Source organism: Chlamydotis macqueenii, chromosome Z (assembly GCF_036417535.1).
Source record: "Chlamydotis macqueenii isolate bChlMac1 chromosome Z, bChlMac1.mat, whole genome shotgun sequence".
NCBI classification, from domain to species: Eukaryota; Metazoa; Chordata; class Aves; order Otidiformes; family Otididae; genus Chlamydotis; species Chlamydotis macqueenii.
Window position 1 is genome coordinate 25,589,431 of NC_141593.1, and position 17,654 is coordinate 25,607,084.

At 39.0% G+C, this 17,654-nt stretch overlaps 1 protein-coding gene across 1 annotated transcript in view; it reads left to right on the forward strand.

Moving 5' to 3' along the window:
* Window positions 1-17,654, forward strand: part of ANKRD31 (ankyrin repeat domain 31) — a 71,190-nt gene that overhangs the window by 42,697 nt on the left and 10,839 nt on the right. The window contains 7 exon segments of the mRNA XM_086770618.1: window positions 1,265-1,424; window positions 1,876-1,979; window positions 2,740-2,821; window positions 6,915-7,011; window positions 9,518-10,571; window positions 12,744-12,884; window positions 14,730-14,826. Coding sequence (XP_086626744.1) covers window positions 1,265-1,424; window positions 1,876-1,979; window positions 2,740-2,821; window positions 6,915-7,011; window positions 9,518-10,571; window positions 12,744-12,884; window positions 14,730-14,826 — 1,735 coding nt within the window.

Consider the following 17,654-nt stretch of genomic DNA (forward strand, 5'->3'; position numbering starts at 1 on the left):
TGCCTCTTAAACACTGACAGGGTTGGGGCATTGACCACCTCTCTAGGAAGCCTGTTCCAGTATTTGACCACTCTCTTGGTAAAGAATTGTTTCCTAACGTGAAGTCTGAATCTGCCCTAAAACAGTTTTGAACCATTTCCAAGCATCCTGTCACAGGATACTAGGGAGAAGAGATGAGCAGCACCTCCGTCTCCACTTCCCCTTCTCAGGAAGCTGTAGAGAACAGTGAGGTTGCCCCTCCGCCTACTTTCCTCCAAACTAGACAAACCCAGAGTCCTCAGTTGCTCCTCACAGGACATGCATTCCAGCCCTTTCACCAGCATTGTGGTCCTCCTCTGGACACATTCAAGGACCTTGACATCCATCTTAAATTGCAGGGCCCCTAAAAATGTTATTTTGGCACAGTGAGTTCCAGGGAGCTGAGCATAAAAAGGTGATGCTAGATTGGCTCAAACATACCACTTCTTGTCCTGTCAGAAGACCTAATATTTTACCATATTTATCTGTTCTGTGAGCAAAGATAAAATGAAAGGCATGATTTCATAGGCCTGGTGCCAAATTATCAGTAGTGTTCTTGAAAGCATGTAAGCTATTATTCAGTATCATTGAGGAAAAAGATGGAGAAGATTCTGAACTTCTATAGAGTATTCTCTTTCTGATACTTAACAGCACTCTGGATGTAAAAAAGAAGGAGAAGTGCTAGAGATGAGAAGTCGTATGTATGAAAATTCTTTACCATCCAAGCTCTGGCCACATCAACAATTTCATATGATTTAGGGGGTAGATGATTCCATTGATGCCACTAATCTCATTTTCACATTTTACAGTTAAGCAGACTTGCAAGTGATTTGGAATTAGGAAAAAAATAATCAGTGCACGTAACCAAAAAAAAAACCCCACTATTAAATACTTTTTAAAAATCCACTTATTTTCTGCACTTTGGTCTTAATACAATTGACCAGTTCCTTTTAATTTAGATAAAAGGAGTTTTGTAATTGCTCTCTATAACAATACCATAAAGATGGTAGGTTTAATGAGAAGTTGTGAATTGTTTGTGTATTTTAATGGAGAAATTAGAAGTGTAAGATACAAGTCTGTGTTTATGATAGCAAATTAAACTTGTTTAATTGGGATTGCGAGTGTAACAGGTTTTAGAGTATCTTATTTGTACCTTTATTATTTGTGATTTATGATAGATATAACACATATAGTTGTACAAGTCCACAACAAGAATTATCACAATACAAATAATAATGTATAATAGGCAGTCAGGATTCTACTACAGCATGGAGCAAATCCATGTGAGAAAGATGGTGCAGGGAAAAGTGCTTTGGATGAAGCTTCTGATGATGAAATGAAAGAACTGCTGAAGTCTTACAGCACTATGGACTCTGTACTTCCGGTTGAGACTATTGAAGTTGTAGGTATGTTGGTTTTGTAACGTAAATCATAGGATTACACTGTAGTCTTAAGGTAAAACTATATTAAAATGCTGCTGATTTATGGAACTGCATATTGCCTGGCAATGATATTTTAATCTCTATTAACTACAGAATTTTTTTTTAAATTTATTTTCAGAAAATAGGATACATGATTTTTTTTTTTTTTCCTGAAAGAATGAAGTATAAGGACCTATTTGGCTGTTCAAATTTTTGTTGTTATCCCTATTTCCCTCTACAGGAACCTTGTATTTTTGAAAGTAGTAGCTTTAAAAACCTATTTCCTTATGCTACCTAAATTTGATCTTATTTGCATATATAACATATTTTTTTATTATGTCATCTGCCATTGTATCTATGTAACCTATATTAGCTAATCTAACCTATTATGCTCCTGCAAATTAATTTTAAATTCTATTTATTCTTAATTGTGGAGAGAGGAAATATACTTCTACATCAAGAAGACCAAAACATCGTTGCTGCACATGCTGTAAAAATGATGATGCAGCTTTGGAGCTGCAGCATGAGAAATACAGTGTAGTAAGTATAGATAGCGGAATTTTGTTAAACTGCTTCATAACATACTACTGCATAGGGTCATTTACTGACTGAATAACATAAAAATGTCATTTAATTAATTAACCCTTTAGAATGTATGTAAAAAACAGCATCATGCCGAGGCTTACAGTATATAGTAGGTGTGTATATTATCACTTCTCTCAGTTCCTGATTCCTATGCACTTACATTTATTGTGCAAACAGTATTTAATACTTAAATACATTTCTTATTGCCTATATGAATAGAAAAAAGGTCAGAAATCCTAAGGCTCTTCATCACATTTCCAAAACAGCTCTTTGAAAGAGTAATGACTTTTCTTCATGATCGTGAAGGTGTTTAGAAATTGTCATGAAGAAATCTTCATTGCCATGAAGATTTTTGCACAAGTTTTATGTTAGCAGAACTCTTGCTGATGTCTGTAGACTCTGTCTGCATTGTCTAGGTGGTGCTGTCATGGTGAAATTCACTGTCTAGTCCCTGCAGTGCACTCACGGGTGAGACTCTGAGCATGGACTAGTTTGAATGCCTGGGCAAAACCAGGCTGTGACAGCCCCTTGCTGGGCATACCCTTGGCACTATGTACACCTATCCTGCCAGTACCCCCATTGCCTATACACAGCAATTCCCTGCCTGGAATGAATTGAGTCTTCCAGTACTTATCCTGTAGGCCATGCATCGTGGCCTGTGTTTTATATGGTGCACTTGGCTCTACTTCTTACTGTCATTTGTGTTTGTTAACAGAAGTCTGTAGCTGCCATACAAGATGCAGAAGAGAAGCAAAAAGAACTGTTGCTGCTTGAATTGAGAACTTCTAAAGATGCAGGTAGACGTAAATTCAAGTTGTTTCACTTTTTTTGTGGGGGTAAATATCTTTGGTAATATAATTTTTTTTAAAAAAAATAATATTGCCCGTAATGTATTTGAACATCTACTTTGGAAAATACAGCTTCAGAGAATAAGATTTTAGTAACAGCTCCCAGGTAAGTGCACTTCCTGAAATACTTCCAGTTTATATAGGAATGAATATGATGACAAAAAAGGGAAGCATGCTGCTTGCAGGCATGTGTTTCAAGTCAACCTAATCATATAAAAAGAGGTAAGAATGCATACTATTAGCAGCATTATTCAGTGACAAGTACAGAAGCCCCTCCATAATCAAAACCAGCCATGTATGTATGTAAAATAACAGATGCAGAATTTTCGTTTTAGTGCGGTTGGACCTTCGGGAGTCTAAAATAATTTATGAGGGAAGAAAGAGAAATCTTTAAGGCAGACACTGGATGATGGGCAGTTTCAGAAATTCTGATGCCTGGAGGTGTAATTTGTGTTAGGCTATCAAGCCTCAGTTCAGATTAATCTCAAGAGCCTACTAAGTGACGCTGACTTCCTAGGAGATCATGATGCTGATGCTGTGCAGTTTGAGTCTATTGTGTCTGTGCCATGACTGTTCAAGTGGCAATGCTTGCTGCAGGAACACCTTTGACCAAAATCTCTCTCCCCAGTTGCCCTTCCCATCTAGGCAGGGCTGTTTACTTTGGAGCAGCTCATACCCATGAAACAGTTTTGCTTCCTGACAGAAAATAAGGCGTTTTTAAAAATTTGGTTTCCTGAATATAGGATGGAGCTTTAAAATTGTTTTTAAAATAGTCAATTTATCCCTTTCAAAATAGATGTGAAATATAAAATTATGCAGTTTTATAGCTTCTAATTCAAACCTATGGGTTATGAACTGTTAATTAAAATTCATGTGTTTTCTTGAAAAATGTTTGACAGGTACATGATACAATAGGCAAAAACCTATAGGCAGAGATAGGTGCAATTTCATAAATGAGCAAAATAAAACTATCAGACTATTCCTGTTTAAGAGTATGAGAGAAGTGAACATGGTGATCTGTTACCACTACTGACAAAAGCATTAATAATCTAGCACCTCTTAAACTAAATCATAATTATTACTTGTGAAGAGGCACAAGATTGAACAAGAACATAGAAGTACATTGATAATAACATAGAATAGAATAGAATAGAATAGAATAGAATAGAATAGAATAGAATAGAATAGAATAGAATAGAATAGAATAGAATAGAATAGAATAGAATAGAATAGAATAGAATAGAATAGAATAGAATAGAATAGAATAGAATAGAATAGAATAGAAGAATATTGTGAAAGACCACAATAAGGTGTCCGCGGAGCCTTCTCTTCCCCGGGCTGAACAGCACCAACTCTCTCAGCCTGTCATAGAATCATAGAATGGTTTGGGTTGGAAAGGACCTTCAAAGGTCATCTAGTCCAACCCCCTGCAAGGACCAAGGACATCCCCAACTAGATCAAGTTGCTCAGAGCCTCATCCAGCCTGGCCTTGAACGTTTCCAGGGATGAGATATGCACAGCTTCTCTGGGCAACCTGTTCCAGTGCCTCACCACTCTCACAGAGAAGAATTTCTTCCTTATATGGAATCTAAAAACCCTCTTCCAGTTTAAAGCTATTACCCCTTGTCCTATCACTACATGCCCTTATCAAAAGTTTCTCCCCATCTTTCCTGTAGGGGCCTTTCAGGTACTGGAAGGCCACTATCAGGTCTCCCTGGAGCCTTCTCTTCTCCAGGCTGAACAGCCCCAACTCTCTCAGCCTGTCTTCATAGGAAAGGTGCTCCAGCCCTCTTATCATCTTCATGGCCCTCCTCTGGGCTCACTTCAACAGGTCCACATCCCTCTTATGTTGTGGGCTCCAGAACTGGACACAGTACTCCAGGTGGGTTCTCACAAGAGTGGAATAGGGGCAGAATCACTTCCCTCAGCGTGTTGGCCATGCTTCTTTCAATGCAGCCCAATGCAGTTGGCCTTCTGGGCTGCAAGCGTGCATTGTCGGCTCGTGTTGAGCTTCTCATCCACCATCACTCCCAAGTCCTTCTCCTCAGGGCTGCTCTCAATCCATTGCCCAGCCTGTATTTGTGCTTGGGATTGCCCTGACCCATGTGCAGGACCTTGCTCTTTGCCTAGTTAAACTTCATGCAAGTCTCATGGGCCCACCTCTGAAACCTGTCAAGGTCCTTATGGATGGCATTCCTTCCCTCCAGCCTGTTAACTGCACCACACAGCTTGGTGTTCTCAGTGAACTTGCTGAGGGGTAGACTCCATCCCACTGTCCAACAATGATGTTGAGCAGGGCTGGTTCTAATACAGATCCCTGAGGAACGTGACTCGTCACCGTTCTCCGCTTGAACTTTGAGCTGTTGACCACCACTCTTTGAGTGCAGCCATCCAGCCAATTCCTTATCCACTGAGTGATCCGTCCATCAAATTCATTTAGAGACAAAGACATCATGCGGCACAGTGTCATATACTTTTCACAAGTCTAGGCAGATGAAGTCAGTTGGTTGCTTCTTGTCCACCAATGCTGTAACCTCATCATAGAAGGCCACCAAATTTGGTCAGGCACAATTTGCCCTTACTGAAGCGTTACTGGCGGTCACCAATCACCTCCTTATTTTCCATGTGCCTTAGCATAGTTTCCAGGAGGAACTGCTCCATGACCTTGACAGCCACAAAGGTGAGACTGACCAGCCTGTAGTTCCCCAGGTCTCCCTTGCTTCCCTTCTTAAAAATGGTGGTTATCTTTCCCTTTTTCCTATCAGTGGGAAGCTCACCGCACTGCCACAACTTCTCAAATATGATGGCAGTGGCTTGACCACTTCATCTGCCAGTTCCACCAGGACCTGTGAATGCATCTCATCAGGTCCCATGGACTTGGGCAACTTCAGGTTCCTGAGATGGTCCTAAACCTGCTCTTCTGCTACAATGGGCGGTTCTTCATGCTCCCAGTGCCTGCCTTTGCCTTCCATAACTTGGATGACGTGGCTAGAGCCCTTGCTGGTGAAGACTGAGGCAAAAAAGTCATTAAGCACCACAGCCTTCTTCATATCCCATGTAACCAGGTCACCTGTTTCCTTTCAGAAAGGGCCCACATTCTCTCTGGTCTTGCTTTTATCCCTGAGATACCTATAGAAGCTTTTCTGGTTACCTTTGATGTCCCTGGACAGATTTAATTCTATCAGGGCCTTCCTCAGCTCATCCCTGACTGCTCGGATAATCTCTCTGCATTTTTCTCAGGCTATCTGTCCTTGCTTCTTCCCTCTGTAGGCTTCCTTTTTGTTTTTCAGTTGGTCTAGGAGCTCCTTGTTCATCCATGCAGACTGCCTGGTGTTTTTGCCAGACTTCCTCTTTGTTGGGATGTATTGCTCCTGAGCTTTGAGGAGGCAATCCTTGAATATTAACAAGCTTTTATGTTATATGGCTATAATTGTTCTTCTTATTTTAGATAAAGATAGCTAACAAAAAGGGACAACTTGTAATTCATTTTATATTACAATATGGGTTTTAAACTCTGTAAAACTATGATACGTATATTTTTACCCTTATATGTAACTTGGAACAGTCTGAGCTCATTAAACTATCCATAATATTTCCAACATAAAGGTTTTAGCCACCTTCTTAACATTGTGTAACTTCTGCAGGTAGCCTCACATATAATTGTCATGTTATCTAGCTCCTTGCAACACAAAAGAACTTCAAAAGTTTCAGTGCTTATCATCCGTAGGACAGTTCTTTAATCTATCCTGTTCTCTTAGTAATTTCCTAGACAAGGCACTTGCACTTCCAAATTTTCCAGTACTTGGGCTATTTCCTTTTAAGTTAAGCTTGTATATAATTCTTTCTATGAGGAATTTCATTAGAAGTACTCTACTTGTAAAGAGCTATCAGTATTTATGACAGTATAAGGTACTACTGTAACGATATTTTCATACTTTGGCTGTGTGTTTGCTACGTTTAAATTATAATTTATACTATAATTATAATTATTTTCAACTGCTTACCACCATCATCACTTTGATTATGTCAAAATATTGGACAGATGTGTATATCCAAAGGCTGTCTCAGATGCAAGATACTTTGAATGAACTGCTTGCAAAACAGAAAACAGAACGGGATACCCTTGCTAAAAAATACAGGTAAGTAGAATACAAGGACTGTACTTACATGAAGCTTTTCTACATAGGTATAGTGATAGTGGTTGTTAGAAGGTCAGCATACAGCAGCATGGAACTTCAGAGTTTAGCTAATACATACTAATCAGTTACTGTACACACAGTGAGCATTGAAATTAGGTAGTGAACATAGAAAAGCTGTGGAAAAATACCTAAGCAGAAAGTAGGAAATGGAGGTACTGAGCAATTAGATTACTTTTGCAGCATCATGCAGGAAAGCAGTAGCAACTCAGACACTACTTTTAGTGTCCCTGCCTCTGGTTTTGTTTCTTTAGCATCCTTAGATTGAGAATGTTCCACCAACAGCTTACAAGAGCCAGTTAGAGCAATGGCTTCGAGCATGCTTGCAGGCATTCCTTTTTTTTTTTTTGTGAGGACATCTCAAATGTGAGCTAGGAGTGCTAGCTAGCTAGTGTGTGAATTGTCAGCTTCCCGCTGCTAGCTCTGACAAGGCCTCTTTTTACCCTCTTCTGAGAGGGACAGCCTGAGTGCTAGTGTGGTGAGTGCTCAGCTAACAATGTAGCATCTTATTCAATGGATGCTTCTAGGCTAGCTGATGAGGACGTCTATGTATTACTTGTGTGACTAGTATTCCTTTGGTCACGTAAAAGCAACAGTGTACAGCTTTCAGGTAGTTTAATGGCAAAACATATAGACTGATTGAGCAAAGAGACTAAAACATTTCTGTCACAGACCATTTTGCCAGCTATAAAATGTAAGATACATAGATCACACAAATAATTAAAAAAAAAAAAAAAAAGAGAGGGTTTTGTGTGAAGAGAAGTTAGGGTTCCAGATCATCTTTGTGAACAAACTAGTGACTGAACTAAGAAACAGAAACAATAAAATTAACGTCTACACAATCTTATCTGCCTTCTAATATTGAGAATGAAACTGTGTTCCAGAGTGAAGTGATAAATATTTCTGGGTATTGCAGATACCCTGCAGTTAATGCAAAAGCTATCCATCATTAATAATGAGCTACATGCCAAATTACCTTAAATTTCTTTTTTATTATTTATATGATGAACATTTTATTTTTAACTAATTAGCATATAAGCTTTTGTTACATGATAGACAAATGTACAGAAGATCAGGAGGCATCATCACGTTTTCCATCTTTCTGTTATTCAGTTAGTTGGCCCAGGGAGAGATAGTACTAACACTTTCCCATTTCTCTCTGTTCCTTTGAAGATAGTAAGATGTATCTCTCACCTAAGAAAAACGAGAAAAAAAGCATTGTATTTGTCAGTGGCTGTAAATTACTTTGCCTGTGTCATTGTAGTCATGCTATCTTTGTCTCTTCAGTTGCAGCTTTTTCTGTATCCCTATAGCAAAAAAGCAACAAAATGTCCTTGAAGAAACATTATTAGAAAAGTGTGTGGAACCTCACTGCCCTCTGTAGGAGTCCATAGTTGTCAAGGCTTACTCAGCTCAATGATCAGCTGTATGCTGATACGTTGATTGTATCATGGATTCTGAACACATGTGATAGCAAGCAATATTGCAGTACAGAAAACCATACTGTCGTGCTGTGATTTGGCTGTCTTTATTCTGCACGAACTAGTCTTGCTGTACCTCTGTCCTGATCTCCTCAACAGTCTCTCTCTTCTGAGACTGGGGTGGTGTTACTTGCACGGCACCTCTGCTGTGGAGGGAGTTGAAAGCAAACCGTGCTGCTATTCCTTTTGCCGTGCCTTGTGGTACTCCCTTGTCTTCCCAGCACGATGCCAGTGTCATAGTGCAGTCACTTGTCCCATGAGGAGGAATTAGGAGAGATTAGTATTATGCTGGCCTAGTGGCTCCTGTGCCAAAGGAATTGGGGAAAATAAGGCATTCCTTTCTAGCAGGAAGGAGGTGAAGTCCCCCAGGGAAGGAGTCTCACCGGGAGACCAGCATATCTAGGGAGCATGGTCTGATGAAGGGAGAGACATTCCCAAACTAGTATACAGCATCCTAAATTGTTCTGTCCTCTTTTTTAATGGTCATATGGTATTATCACAGTTACGACTTCACAAAATGTTTTGTTGTGTACACCATAAAAAAGTTCTGATAGTATCATCCTTCAGTAGCTTATCATGAGCTCATTTTAAAAGGCTTCAAATTAGAGCTGCAAAGGCATTTAATTGAGTGAACTATTGTAATTTGTGGTGATAAAAAAGCAACCAATTATAACACAGACCCAGTTTCAATTTTATGAATTAAGGGTGGTTTAGGAGGACAAGGCTATTACTGAGGTTTTGATGCTTTACGTCTCACTTCTAGAGGGAATTCTGCAGTTTGTTGTACGTAAGCCTGGGATTTGAACTATAAACTTTATACATTATAAAAAAGATTGTTCAAATTTTAGGTGTCGGCAGAGTCATTTGAAACATATTCCTGTTCTTAGTGGGTTACGTCTATTAAATTGTTTTTATTTTGTGTTTACAGTAACTATGTTGTCCTTATTACTTTTTTTTATTTTCTGTAGAGCTTCAGTGGAATCTTTTAAAAAAGGAACGCTGAGGAAACAGTTAGTTAACCTTGCTTCTAAGCAAAAGAGTCTGTTGACTCTTGCCCAAAACCAGGAAGAATTAGTCCAGAAAATACAAAGTTACAGGAAAACAAAGCAAGTGTTCAGTGCATCAAGTTCAGAGAAGCGAATCTCAAATTTAGTTATTTCCTGTGGAAATTATAAAAGACAAAGTTTAACTGCTGGTGAAATCATGTGTCCTGATGTAGTAGCATTTAGTATGGGGCTTGGTGCCAACATGCCTAATGGAAACAGAGCAGAAGCACATCTCTCTTTAGAAAATACATTTTCAGCTCAGGAATGCAGCCAACATCCACACATCTGCTTGGATGACACAGGAGCAAATAAAAAAGCAATTAGAAGCAAAGAGGCTTCTGATCATGCTTTGGCATACGAAAACAGAGTAAGAGAATATCCCTTCGACAACACGTCAAAGCTGACAAGTGCTGTAGAAGTGGTGACATTGCCTTCAGAACCTACTGTTTCCACTGCTAAAACAAAGCGCTCACAGCAAAAAGACATTGATTGCATAGCAATTACAGAACAAGGAAACAAGTCTCTAAATCCCACTTCAGTGACCAACGCATTACATATTGTAGAACCCCGAAGCACTGTTGTCAATAACAATGTCTGTCAGACAGGCAGGGACTGCCAGCAGGTTCTTACAGATGAGGATCTACACAGATATGTAAATAAGAAAGACGTTTTCCAGCAGCAGCACCAAGTAACTTTGTCAACATCTACAAAGAACTTCTCTAATACTCCGCAGCAAATGATCTTTCAAAGTAGTGAGAACTCACTTAATGCCGATTTGGTGCTTACAAATCTTACCTCAAATACAGATTATCTACTAAACCTCAGTGAGAAATCTTCCCAGAGCTATAGTTATCAGGAATGTGAACAAAAGCAAGTGAGGTACGGAAGAAAAAATAGGAAACGGCTTCAGCTGATAGATCTACTTGAACTGGGAAGGATTAAGCCAGGAGAAAATGTTTTAGAATTCAGACTGCAGGTAATTGTTGAGATATATTAATGTTAATATTAGCATATAATTAAAAAAACCCAACACTAAAATGGGGAAACAGCAGTTCTCATTGTTTAGTCTGCATCTTTAGCACTTTTTATTGAAAGTTTTTATTCATTGGTTACAGATAGTCTTCTTTGAGTTTTAAAGTAAAATGCTATGGATTTTGTCTTCTATCAGCCCGTAATTTTAACACCGAGAATACTGCATATGTAAAATTTGTGTTTAACTTTGCATTGTCAGTTTGTTAACATTTCCTGTTGCTAGAATCAGAGTGGAATCGTTTGTTGGTCTACATTGTGCAGTACCTGATTTTCATGTTGGAAGGAGGGCGAATGTTAAGGGTTTTGTGCCTTAATGTGATTCCTGGAAACAACTATCAAGTCCTTTAAATAAAGAAATATGACATCAAGGGTTTGACAGTGCTCTGATAGTCATGAATATATGCAAAATTACTTGCTTACTTGCCAGCTGGATCTATAGTTTACAATCTAGTGTGAACGATATTTGCAAAAAAAAAATTAAAAAAAAGAAAAGAAACCTTTTTAAAAAATACAAAAACATGTGCCTGTGCAGATTTGCAAGGCAGCTGCCAGGGGACTGGCTTGATATTGAGCAAATTATGGAATTATTGACTGAATTCCCAGCTGCAAGCTGGTTAATTTCCAGGGCAGCATATTGATTAGAACATAAAAGGTTCTTTTCAGCCAACTCACCAGGTGTAGTTAATGTAGAAGAGACTCCTTTTTCTGTACCTATGATCTGCTCAGGAATGTTTTTCTGCTCAGAGAGGCCATTTCCTGTGGTGTTGTGTTTTGTAACATAAGGCAGCATGAGTAAGTGACAAGCCTCTATGTTGGGCCACGTCATAGGTATATATGCATGCTTCTTTTCATTAAAGGACATGTAATACTCTTCTGAACCTGCAGATGACTAAATGGAAGGAAGAATAGTTCAGTATGCTTACTGTCATTTCTGAAGACTGTTATCTGTGATACCAGCTTGATGCATGTGGATCTTAAGAAATGATAACCCTTTATTGAAATGTTGATGTTGGAGTGTAGAAAAGTCAGTCATTTTTACTAGAATGAAAATTACATTCACTTATATCTTGGAAGACAGTGCTATAGAGATTGAAGTTTAGAAGCCAGTCTGTTGCGTTGCAAAGAGGAGATTATCCTTGAAGTTTCCTTCTTTATCATTATAGAGATGTACTTGATAACAACGTACATACAGCTAGTACATAGTCCTTACTTATGGTTAGATTTGGGCAGGTAGAATGCAGTTTTTTAATGCTGTAGACCTAAGCTACTGTGAACTGGATTGAGTGTTCATAAAAATATTTGCGTTAAACATCTTAATTTAAGTTCTTACAGACACCCTAAGCCAGTGGTTGTGGTAGGAGGTGGTCAAATATTTACTGGTGGATCATTCTCGTATTCTGATTGTTTAACTCACACATGCTAAGCAACCTTACAAAGTTCTAACATAATTTATCAACAGCTAATTTTTTTAGCTATGTTAGTCTAACTGAGACCAGTATAACAAAGCCATAGTTTACTGAACTATAAACAACTATAAGCCATCCTTCTGGAGATGCTTATATGTTTGCAAAACTGGGCTGTATGAGCATTATCAAAGAGGCAGTAACAACACTTTCTTTTATACTTAATTTTGCATAAGATAAGGCTGTCAGGTTCCTCCTAAAACATGTAAGTGATGTCCCTTGACATAAGTAAAGTTTCTATGCAAATAAGTTTCATCTTTGTGCAGGAATTTCACTGTGACATGCGTTTGTTCCACACGTGTAAGGCAGATTGCATAAGAGTAACAGTTTCTTGTTACACAGATTTGCCTCCTGTGAATTCCTGAGTTCACTGTTGCAAATTAATTTATTCACAGACTTGTTATGTCTAAGAGGAACTAAGATGCAAGTAAAGGTCTGATACAAACACACATAGGGAGATGGAATAAATCTTATTTTACATACCACAGTTCGCAATAGTGGCATTAAGTTCTTTAACTTTTTCAGAGAAAAGCAGAATTATCTGGAATTTTTCAGCTATATTGCTCTTCAGCATTTTTTCAGGTTTTAAGGTTGTTAATACAGATTTGCTAGTTTATAAGTTGAAAATTATTTCTTCATTTTTCTTTTTTTAGGAATTTAGTCATAAAGCCACACTCTTAAACAACGGCAAGATCAGAACTAGTAAGAGACAAGTACTGCAGAATCCAGTTCAGTGGGTTAAAGACCTACTGGGAAGTGATATTTCTGTGACATATAACTATGTGTGGAATAAGGTAGGCCTGATTTTACTGCCCAAAATAGCAGTTAAAAATGGCAATAACAAATTAATTTGTTAATAAATTTGAAACCAACATGGCTTCAGTAAGGGCAAATCATGCCTGACCAATTTGCTGCCCTTCTATGATGAGGTCACAGCATCGGTGGACAAGGGATGACCAAGATGACGTAATCTACCTGGACTTGTGAAAAGTATTTGACACTGTGCCGCGTGACATCCCTGTCTCTAAACTGGAGACAGGGATTTGACGGATGGACCACTTGGTGGATAAGGAATTGGCTGGATGGCTGTACTCGGAAGAGTTGTGGTCAACAGCTCAATGTCCGGGTGGAGAACGGTGATGAGTGCCATTCCTCAGGGATCCATACTGGGACCAGCCCTGTTTAAAATCTTTGTCGGTAACATGGACAGTGGGATAGATTGCACCCTCAGCAAGTTCACTGAGAACACCAAGCTGTGTGGTGCAGTTGACAGGCTGGAGGGAAGGGATGCCATCCATAAGGACCCTGACAGGTTTCAGAGGTGGGCCCATGAGACTTGCATGAAGTTCAGCCAGGCCAAGAGCAGGGTCCTGTTCGTGGGTCAGGGCAATCCTAAGCACAAACACAGGTGGGCAGAGAATGGATTGAGAACAGACCTGAGGAGAAGGACTTGGGAGTGCTGGTGGATGAGAAGCTCAACACGAGCCAACAATGCACGCTTGCAGCCCAGAAGGCCAACTGCATCCTGCGCTGCATCGAAAGAAGCATGGCCAACAGGCTGAGGGAAGTGATTCTCCCCTTCTACTCTGCTCTCGTACCCCACCTGGAGTACTATGTCCAGCTCTGGAGCCCTCAGCGTAAGAAGGACATTAACCTGTTGGAGCAAGTCCAAAGGAGGGCCATCACAAAGATGATAAGAGGGCTGGAGCACCTTTCCTATGAAGACAGGCTGAGAGAGTTGGGGCTGTTCAGCCTGGGGAAGAGAAGGCTCTGGGGAGTCCTTAGAGTGGTCTTCCAGTACCTCAAGGGGGCCAACAGGAAAGACGGGGAGAAACTCTTCAGCACAGCCTGTTATGATAGGACAAAGGGTAATGATTCTAAAATAGAGGGAGTTAGATTCAGAGTTGATATAAGGAAGAATTTTTTTTCCAGTGAGGGTGGTGAAATACTGGCACAGGTTGCCCAGAGAGGTGGTGGATGCCCCATCCATGGAAACATTCAAGACGAAGTTGGACGGGGCTCTGAGCAACCTGATGTGGTTGGAGATGTCCCTGCTCCTTGCAGGGGGGTTGGACTAGATGACCTTTAAAGGTCCCTTCCAACCCAAACTATTCTGTGATTCTAGATTTCACTGATCTAGATCTCCTTACTCTTCTTAAAAGAGAGTACAAGCCTAGATTTTTTAAAAGTCTTCTTACTCTTAATGAATAAGCAGCAAAGAAAGAGCCACACAGCTGTAGCTGTGCTGATCTCAGTCAGAGATACTGAGACAATGTGGAATGCCCACTCTGTAAGCTGTCAGTGCTTTGAGAGAGTAGTTTTAAAGGTGATTAAGAGATTGACAGAAAAAGCTGAAAGCTAGTTAGAATAAAAAGGAGCGAGCTTATTGAAATGTTAGGATGTCAGGGACAAATGTTGTAGAAATATTGACAGGACTTAGTGGGCTTTTCAGATGGGTTGTATTATGCATTTTTCATTTAGAATTCAGCTTAGCAGAATTTTGCTTGATCTTGACAGACACAGATTAGACTGTTAACTGCAAAAACTCAGTTTTATAAGGAGAGTGAAATTTTTACATGTCAGAAAAAAAACCCCACTAATTAAAAAGACCAATTACCCATTTAGATTTGTTTTTACAGGTTACATATCTTGGGACACAGTTGTCAAAATTTCTTATTGAGGAAGTGTCAGTTTCTAGTGACCTGGAATTACCATCACAAGAAAGAGAGCCTTTGGGTATGTACCACTTAAAATCTAATATTCACCATTACTGAAAGCAGCAGAAAGGAATTTTTAAAGAGCTTAAATTCCAAAATTCCTCTGTTGCTTTCTGATTGTTTTTTGGGGGGGCTTCATGCTTATCACAGATCTTGGACTTGAAAAATTAACAGTGCCAGAATTTACATGTGATCTCTAAAGAGCTACATTTCTTTTCTTCCATAAATTGGTTGTATGAAGAGAATAATTACTAATGACTTTGTTGCTCTGTAAAAAATATTTCTGTAGCACTTTACATTAAAAATATTTAATATATAAAGTGAAGTTTTTAGTAAGCTAATCCAATGCTTTTTTATTCTGTTGGAAACTCAGATACGTTAGCACAAGTTTTAATTCCATATACGTCTTAAAATCAATTTAAATAATCTGTGTTGGTGGAAATCCCAGTATGCCCAAGCAACAGTAATAACTAGGGAGATACTTTGTTTTCTAAAAATAAACAGCCATAAGAAACAGAGTGCATTGGTATGACAAAATGACATTGAACACCTTTTTTAGAACTACCTGGCAGACTTAAGAATTTCAGCCTAATTTTGATAAGTAATGTGTTCCCAGGGAAATCGAAGTCCCTTTGACAGCCAGTTGCACTTGGAGTCCAAAAGGCTTTTGGGCTTTTGTGATTGGTTCTGTTAATTTGATGAGACACAGCACCTCACATGAACTGGGATACCAGGCTTGGTCTGTTCTTAACATACTAAAAGTAAATTGAAAGATAATAGTTTAAAATAACTAATTTGATATTCAGACTGCCATATTCTACTGGTAGTTGCCTCAGGCTAATAGCGTCCAGATGATGAGTTTACATTGCCTTGCTTCAGTAACTTAAGTTTGTATCAGGTCTAAGTGACTTAAAAATGAATTTAATTTCCTAACTTTTTAATAGGCTTTTGAATATTTCACTAGTTCTTGGAAATTATTCCTCTTGTGGAAAATTTGTGATAAGCATTGTAACTTCTAAACCAGAGAAATCTATTTATTAAAAAAATACTCTTGATAAACAGAAATCAGCCTGAAGATCAGTAAATGGGGTTTTTCCCCTGTTTTTCACAAATAGCCCAGGGTAATCTGGGAAGAAGTATTTAAATAAGTTGGTTTTTTTTTGTCACATGTAATTTAAGAACATGGTAATGCCTAACCTTTAGCCCTAGGTGAGAAATTGAGGAAGGGGAAGCCAAAGTATTCTCAGTTTCAGTTCTGTTTCAGACACTGTATATGGCCAGATATAAAGTAGGAAATTAAACAATGCCTTAAATCATTCATTAAATCATCCTTAAGTCACTAACCTGCACTGTTGTATTGTGAGAACAGCTGTGGGCACTGGGCAGCTCCCAAATGGTTTCCAGGCCCTGTTCAGGAGTTAGCTTGTTCAGGAGTTAGCTAGTTCAACGGCTGTTCCCAACTGGCACTTTGCCTGCAGCCTGCTCGAAAGCACAGGAAAGTTTGCTAGTATGGATGTGAGCTATTCTGTGCCCCTTGCCTGGGGACATTCCCAGGCACTCTTTTATCTTTCTAATATATCTACAGTCTGTGTGCATTTTGTAGTAGAAGTTTATCCTGCTTTTGTAAATAATCAATATTATTTTTGTCTTTCTGCATTAATGAATTAATTTTTTTTTTCTGTGCATCTCAGAGCATAATTAAAAAAGAAGCTGGGGCCTGATGATTTGAGTGTTTTTGGAGGAGCATACATATTTGGAGGAGCCCATATCTTAGCTCAGTGTTCCTTAAGCTACTGTGTGAAGGGGATAGGGAAGTGCAAAAAAAAATTATACAGGTGGTGACTGTATCGAGCCATCTTTTACCAGAAAGAAGCAGCTACTGCTAAAATTTGCAGAGATCCTAATTTAGGAAGCATGTCCCAAGAACCTCGACCAAATTAAGGTCCCTAGGCAAGACAGGTGAAGGAATTGCTGTTCTTGGGCTGCCTGCATAAAGAATGTCCCAGCTTTTCGGCTTGGTTGAGATTAAGGTGCTTCCAGGTTTATACAGTAGCAGATTTTAGGTACCTGAGGAATATTGATGCAAAGACTTGAAGAGCCCATGAAGTAAAGCAGTCCCAGGCCAATGCAGGTATTTAACAGAAGCTTTCAAGATTGCAATTTTGGAATTAGTAATCTAAATCCTGACTAAATACCACTTTATGTCCCTTCTCTGTGTCTGAGCCTTTAGTCTCTTCTAGGATCACATTAGGAAAAAGCAGGAAATACTTACTAAGTCTGAGTGAGAACTGAACATTAAGAAAATAAACAGCACTTTTAGACTATCTGTATGTAGGAAAGAAGAAGAAATAGTGATTATATGGCTTGGAATTTATTCCTCTGTGCTTTCTGATACACGTAATGATGACATAATGTTTGCTAAAAATGACAAAGAATAACAAGGATTCAGAAGCAGATGTCAGCTGAAGAGCAGATGTCAGTTGCAGAGCAGATGTTGGTGTTAGATATTTCACATTGAAATTCCAGCAAAGTGGCTTAAAATAAAAGCATATCCAGTTGTTAGCGTGATACCTACATTCATTTTGCAAATTGCTGTTTCAGGAAGATGGTCTTTGGAAAATGGCATGACTAGTGCAGTTCTTGTGCTCTGGCAGTCCCTTACAGCCTTTAGTAACCATTAGCCATCCACCTGTAGAGGTTAGAAAAACTCTTGCTCACCTTTAATTTATGGAAGACCCCAAAGTTGTGTGGAATAAAGAGTGTTTTCAAAGGAATCCAGATGATTTCTTAATAACTGAACCATGGGAGCTATTTTAGAAGGTTTATGTTAGTGTTGCTTCAGGTATG